Source organism: Etheostoma spectabile, chromosome 4, assembly GCF_008692095.1.
Source record: "Etheostoma spectabile isolate EspeVRDwgs_2016 chromosome 4, UIUC_Espe_1.0, whole genome shotgun sequence".
Taxonomy (NCBI): domain Eukaryota; kingdom Metazoa; phylum Chordata; class Actinopteri; order Perciformes; family Percidae; genus Etheostoma; species Etheostoma spectabile.
In genome coordinates, this window is record NC_045736.1 from 14,018,707 (window position 1) to 14,026,251 (window position 7,545).

The 7,545-nt window shown below is 41.8% G+C and overlaps 1 protein-coding gene across 1 annotated transcript in view; it reads left to right on the forward strand.

Annotated features, from left to right (window-relative positions):
• The window catches only part of asb14a (ankyrin repeat and SOCS box containing 14a), an 11,437-nt gene extending 9,772 nt beyond the window's left edge, over positions 1–1,665 (forward strand). Inside the window, exons 12-13 of the mRNA XM_032513756.1 lie at positions 1–32; positions 560–1,665. The exon at positions 1–32 is cut by the window's left edge and continues 122 nt beyond it. Of these exons, the coding sequence (XP_032369647.1) occupies positions 1–32; positions 560–735 (208 nt within the window). The 3' untranslated portion in view covers positions 736–1,665. The remainder of the gene's footprint in view (positions 33–559) is intronic.
• The last annotated feature ends 5,880 nt before the right edge of the window (positions 1,666–7,545 follow it).

A 7,545-nucleotide genomic window follows, 5' to 3' on the forward strand; every position in this document is an offset into this window, starting at 1 on the left:
GCAGCAGTGGCCCGACATCTGCCGGCTCCAGGGTAAATGTAGAGATGTATGACGATGATGATGAATGCCTCCGAGCAGCCAGTGGCCTTCGGTAACCTTTCCTGGACTTGTTGCATCCTCCTCTTATTTTGGTTCTAGTTTTCAGAGCTTTACATGGCCAGGCTCCCCTCTATATTAGTGACTTGATTCAGCTTTATACCCCTGTGCGTGCTCTGAGGTCTGTGGATCAGAACCTGCTGACGGTTCCTCGCACTCGCTACCGTACTGGAGGTGACCGATCTTTTCAGGCTGTGGCCCCCAGGTTGTGGAATGACCTTCCACCGTCTATGCGCTCTTCTGATTCTGTTGATGCCTTCAAATGCAGACTAAAGACACACTTATTTGTTCAGGCTTTCAATTAGCTACTTGTGCGTTGATATGATCATGTACTGTCTACGCTTTTATTGTGTGTATTTTATGATATTAATGTTTTTGTTGTGAAGCACTTTGTTACCTGTGAAAGGTGCAAATATAAATAAACTTTTACTTACTTACTTACTTACTTCCTCTCCTCCTCCAGAGAACGCTCGATGTCTGCAGCATCTCTGTCGTCTGCGGATCCGACGTTGTCTCGGGCGCCTTCGTCTCCGATCGCCCGTCTTCATGAGTTTACTGCCGTTGCCGGGGCGACTTAAGGACTACATCCTGTACCGGGAGTACGACCTGTACAGCCGGCCGAGCAGCACGCCGGGGTGACGCGGGACTTAGGAGACGGACACGATTCAAAAAAGTAGAAGATGTTGAATATGTAAAGATAAATCCAAATCACACTTTTAAGTCACTTTCACGGGTTGTTACCTCTTTATTCCAAACCATACAGCTATTTCACAGATTTTAACGTATTTATCTATTTAAAAAACGTGTCAATTTCCCTTCCTGGATGACAGTTTGATCTAATTGTAAATATTTTTGATAAAGCATAAAGCAAACAGCAGGCCTATCTGAAAGTAAGATACAGATCGGGAGGATGTGATCCATTGTGAAGTCTTGTTTCATAAAAGAATAGAAAAGGAAAAAAAGAAAAGTCTCCCATTTGTTTAATTTGGTCAGATCTGATTTAGTATTTCTATTTTCATTATGTCATTATTACATCTGACAACCCAAATGTGCATTACAGTTTGTCCATATTTTGACTTTTTCACGCTGGGATTGTATTGATAGGAAATGATGAATTATTAACCTATTACTGTGCTTGTTATCTCTTGATTGTTGATCTTTTTTTATGTTACAACCGCATAGTCCAGAGATTTGCATCCAATTCAAAGTTGATATCTTTTTTTGTCATCAAGAGAGCTTTACTTTCATCTTTTGATTTTGTCGGCTCCCAGAGGATGACTCCCATCGATTCTGGTCACTCTCTGGCGCCATCCGGACAAAAATATCCTTTATGTATGCAAGAAATATGCAGATTAATAAAAAAAAAACAAGTAACTTATGTCAGTAGGGGTTTTTGTTTCAGGTTGTTGTGGACTCCTCTCATCATCATGTTTTTGAAATAATAAAATAAAAACGTGATGAGATCAGGTTGAGTGTGCCAGTTGTGAAGTTCATTTACTATATTTATGTATATCAGTGAATAATAAATAGAGTATGTTCAAGTTATGATCAAATAAAGATGACATTTTACACGCAGAGTCAACACTGAAGCTCATCCAGCCACTGAACGGCTTTAATATATAACAGCCTCTACCGGGGCGCCAGGGGAGCTCATCTGGTGGAGCGTGCGCCCCATGTTCAGAGGCTCAGTCCTCGCCGCAGCGGTCGAGGGTTTGGTTCCGACCTGCGGTCCTTTGCTGCATGTCGTCCAAAATGCCAAAAAGAATGATAGAATAGAAAAAAAAGAAATAAATGATGTGTGTATGACGATTTCCTGTAATCACAACTACGGTTTCAACTAACCATTGTTTTTATTGTTGACGATGATCAATGTTTCCCAAAAGCCCAAGGTGACGTCCTCAAATGTCTCGTTGTGTCCACGTCTCAAAGACATTCAGTTTACTGTCACAGAGGGGAGAAGAAACTAGAAGATAGTCACATTTAAGAAGCTGGGATCAGAGAGGTTTTTACTTTTTTGAATAAAAAACGATTATCAAAATAGTTGGCAATTAACCTTTTTAAGATTATTTTTGTTGCATTTTAGGTCTCTATTCGACAGGAGAGTTTTGACATGAAAGGGGGAACAACATGCAGCAATGGGCTCCAGGTCGGAATTGAACCTGCAGCTTCCGCGGAGAGGACTGGGCCTCTGCACACGGGGCCCACGCTCCACCAGGTGAGCTAACCCGGCGATTAACTGTAACGGTTGACACCTGACCGACTCATCACAGCGACACATTGAAATCATTTCCACGTGAATCACACTGAAGTCACAGATTTTATTTCTACCCGTGCAGGAAGATTTGCAAACAACTGTTTTTCTTTTAAGAAGAAGAAGAAAGGAAAAAAAAAATAGCTTTAAAGATTGAATACGAGGTTAAATGATCCGGGGTGAATGTTCTGTACGTTTGACACACGGATCTGATCCGAACTCTCTGCTGCAGCGACAGATGTGGAGCACAGCCAGCAGCAGGCCCCGGGGCTACGTGTAAGAAGCAGTTTGGGGTTTTGGACGGACGGCTCCAACATCTTTGTCCCCACCACAGGAGTCCTGATGGTCTGATGGACGTCAATAAACCAGCTGCTGATGTTGTTTTTTATAAAGCATCGTGACCGTCTGAAGAGAACCAAGATTTGAGCTTTGCGTGGGAGACGATTTCACACATGCGCGTGGCTGCTGGTGATTGTTAGCATTGTGTGATTAGCATGAATGACATTGCTGAGAGTAAGCTCCATGTGTCAGTGAGTTGTTAGTAGTCATGGTTACAGAGAAGGGTCTGTTTCCTCCATCTGTCACACAGTCTCTCAAGAAGCCCATTTCTGCTTGAACCCCCCCCCCAAATACAAAACAATTGAACATCTAGGAATAAGAAAAAGACTGTTGGTTAATTAAGATTATGAGCTACTAATTCAAATTGGTGAGATACGCAGCGGCCTTTGGTTGCCTAGCACTGCGACTGGCCACCACCTGAAAAACAACCACATAAGTTGTTTGTTCACCAGTAATTAAGACTCATATTTAATGTTATGGCGGCGCCCTCTGGTGGTTGCAGTTATTACGCGGGAGCCAAGCAGAAACAAAGGTGTTAAACACGTTTCATGTTAAACAAACAGGACTTTTTCCCAGGAGACAAAGCAAACGGACAGTTTTTTTTGTTGTTTTTAACTTTATGAAACAAACGGAGCTTACGTGCATAACCGGAAGTGAAGTAACGTCCGATCTGAACCCAAACCCCCATCCTTTTCTAAACCTGACTAAGTAAACATAACAAACCTGCAACGTTTCACAACGTTACCGTGTTTAAAACAGCGACTGGTCCCTGGTTTAGTTGTGAGGGCGGCAGTCTCGCATTGCCAGACCCTCCTCCACAGCGCTGCGCAGGGGGGTCTGGGATTGCGAGACCTTCCTCCACAGCGCTGCCGAGGGGGGTCTGGGATTGCGAGACCTTCCTCCACAGCGCTGCCGAGGGGGGTCTGGGATTGCGAGACCTTCCTCCACAGCGCTGCCGAGGGGGGTCTGGGATTGCGAGACCTTCCTCCACAGCGCTGCGGAGGGGGGTCTGGCAGTCCACACAGCATTGCAGGATGGGAGAAAAACGTGCTCTGGTTTATTGGCATTTCTTTTAAACCAATCAGAAACAGCTTCGGCGGTGCTAAGCAACAGTGCCTCTGCAAAATAGCCCCGGGAAGGAACTTGTTTTGGTGGAACGCGTCCGTTCAAAAGATGTTTTAGCGCAAGTTTGAAAATGAAGAAAATGTATTTGAAAGACGGGAGCTCACCGGACCGCTGTGATCTGCTCGAGTATTATTTAAAGAGCAAATCAGATTTCAATACTAACTCAAATCTCCCTATTCTGATTCCGTATCTACGGAAGAGCATTGTGAAAGAAAATGATGGGAGGCCTTATTTAAGTCACAAAAAAATATCTCATAATTACAACCTATGTAACTTTGACTTGAGTGCTCTCTTTCCTTTTTTTTAATTTAATAGTAGTACTTTTACCCAATGTATAATATACTGTAATTGTTATGTTGTTATGTAAATATGTAGTTTTGCTTTTTAGGGTGACTTGTTACGACCTGTCAAGGGACTGCAGATGAAAAACAGCCTTTTGGCTCATGGCGTATTGACAGAAGTGTCCATTAATATGCAATGTCCCTGTATTAAATAAACAAATTAACTCTCGTGTTGTCCTTGGGTCAAATTGACCCGTTTTTAAAGTGTTTTATATCAGAAATATGTATTTCTTTCAACCAAATTTCCCAAAAATAACATGGATGATTCCATACATTCTTCAGGTAAAATGACTGATTACTTTCTTTGAATTTTTTGGGTGTTTTAGTTAATCTTATAGCTTTTGAATAATTTTTTTTTTTTTAATGGTTTCAAAACAGTATCCGGACAGAACATCAACATCCTCTGATCTTAACTATTAGTTCAAATAATTCATGATTTCTGCCTTTTTAACTAAATGTGCATGTATAATTTGATATATTAATAAGGTTTGTTGACCATGAATTCCAAGAATAAGTGTAAAATCTGTTATTAAACCAGCTCACTTTTTTTTTTTTTTAAAGAACCAAAAGCTGGAAATAGAGACAAATAAATCAGAAAAAGCGTCGGAAAAGCACTTAAGAAAACAAACAAAAAAAGACTGACCTGGAAGGACAAGTTCATGGTTAACGGGAAGACAACACAAGGGTTAAGAAAGAGAGAATCTTTCCTAATTCCTACTCTGAACTGCACAACAATTTCGCTCAGGAGGAATAAAGTTCCATCTTAAGTCTTAGTGCCTGAGTGCTTACTTCTTGCTTTTGGCTCTGGGATTTTGGACACAGAGTGTAGTCGGTGGGGTTTGAGGACATTGTGAGACACTTATAAATTGCACTCATTGTCCTCTTTGACTGCAAAACGTCTTCCAGAAACTTTTCAGGAACTCATTCACATTTGTACATTACTTCCTGACCCTGATAACGTTCCCTTGGCCTTTGGAATTAAAATATGGGAAATATGGGCATGGGGAACTTTCCATAAAATCATCTCTCAATACAAATCAGACCAGCTATTAGGCTAACTGAAATAACACCGTGCCAATCTCTAGGTATGGCGAAGGGTGTGTGATGATGGGGGGTTAGGGAACTTTATCAGGATGCATATGTTTCCTGGATCCATGAATTAACTGGCCTTTAAAAATAAAAATGTGCCTGCCTCTATGGCAATTTAACATAGGGGGGTGTATACTTAAGCCTCTGTATTTTAACATTTATTTATTTACGATACATTATTCATTCACAAAGAAAATTGGCGTCCTTAAAAGGTCGGATTTTCCCACATTTTTTGAATTAAGGCATTAAGATCAATTTCCAAAAGATGCTTTTTTATTCTTCTTTTTAATCAACTTAAACATGGGTGAGTAAACTTTCTCAAGCCACTGTACACTTAAAAAGCTGTTCCGAAGTAGTGAAAAAAAAGAAAAGAATCCATCAGGATTTTGAACTGACCCGCGGGTCCTTGAGCTCAGTAATAGGCCTACAGAGTGATGTGTCTCTATGTGTCTCTATGTGACTCTATGTGTCTCTATGTGTCTCTATGTGACTCTATGTGTCTCTATGTGTCTCTATGTGACTCTATGTGACTCTATGTGTCTCTATGTGTCTCTATGTGACTCTATGTGTCTCTATGTGACTCTATGTGTCTCTATGTGTCTCTGCACCAGCTGCTGCTAATATTGTGTTGATGTGATGAATGAAGAGACCGAGGAGAGCTGCAGAAGGATTCACGTGTCGGGCCGAGCTGGCTCTCTCTGTCTGGTCAGGAATGAACAACACGAGCCCAAAAGCTTCTGGAAAGATTTAATCTCTTTACTTTCACTGTTCTAACAGACAGACAGGGCGATGTCAGACGCAGACAACGCTGCTAAATAACTCGGATCAAACATTGCGCCTAATTTCCACCATGAGACATCATGATCGGAGGGGACACGTGGACCGATCGCTGCTTTGGACTCGGTGATGACTGAAGAATGGTGGACGCTGTGGTAAGCTGACCCGAAACAGAAGGACGGTAAGGCGCATGCGCTTCTTCATCTTTCTTTTCAACTCCGTAAAATGTGAAGGACCAAACAAAGCTGAAGATGGTGTCACCTGTTCTACCACAAACACACACACCACAACACACACACACAACACACACACACACACACCACACACACACACACACACACACACCACACCACACACACACACACACACACACACCACACACGGGTCGGGCTCGCTGAGCTCCCAGTCAGACTGAAGCTGAGTCACAAATCAATAATACAGACTGGAGTTAGCTCAAATAATACTGCGTACGTCTCCTGACATTTCACACACAATGTGTCTCTGAATTTCTATAAATTGTATACATTTGGAGGAGGGGCGGGGCGGGGGGGGGGGGGGGGGGCAGTAAAAGACAAAACATCTACCCACACATATGGGTAAAGGTACAATAAAAAATAAATTATCACCTGAAAACCCCAAAAATAAAATATCATATTTGCTCTCTCTTATTCCAGCTCCGGGTGTTGAGGTCCTGTTCCTGTCCAGCGGGGGGCGCTGCTGCGTCACAGCCAGCCTCTGGATACAGGTTGGAGGAAGCGTGAAATGTGATTGGCTAACACTGTCTCATCAGGACCAATCAGATAAGATGAGCGCCCACACTTCTTCTGACAACATCCAGGATGACGGGTTCTTACCCCCGGAGTCTGTGTCGTGACACATTTGAAGATGGACGACAACCAAACATTATTATTCAAATACTTTGATATTGGATTGATCGAGACGATTTAAACACATCACGTTTCACAAAATGATGTCGCCCAAAATTGATGATTCCAGGGGAAATTATGACTAAAAAAAAAAAAAAAAACTGGAAAAAGTAGGGTTTTTTTTCTTATCTGGAACACAGTTCACTGAGTAGTGAACGTAGAGTTGATTATTTTAGTATCTTTTAGAAAAATATTTTTTCTTAATAAAGACTCTTGCTATTCAACCACATCACACAACCCTAACTTAAAGAATAAGACTGGCATTATTCTGTATTTTTCTTATTCAACAAATCCCATGAAAAGACCCACAACTAACGACGTGTTAGTCCGTCTCCGAACGCCTGCTGACCTCCTGTGTGGCCGCTTCAAGCCTGTTTGGTTCCAGCTGAAGATGTAAATATTAAAAATGTCAAAACAATCCCACCACAAAGTCCATTTAGCAGCGGTTCCTTCAGCTTTAGATGATGTCAACAAGTGAAGTTTTCAAGCACTTTAACCCTCGTGTTGTCTCCGGTCAAACTGACCCGTCCAAGTGTTGATATCAGAAATAGGATTTTCAACCAAATGTAAAAAAACATGGATGGATTCCAATAATGTTCTT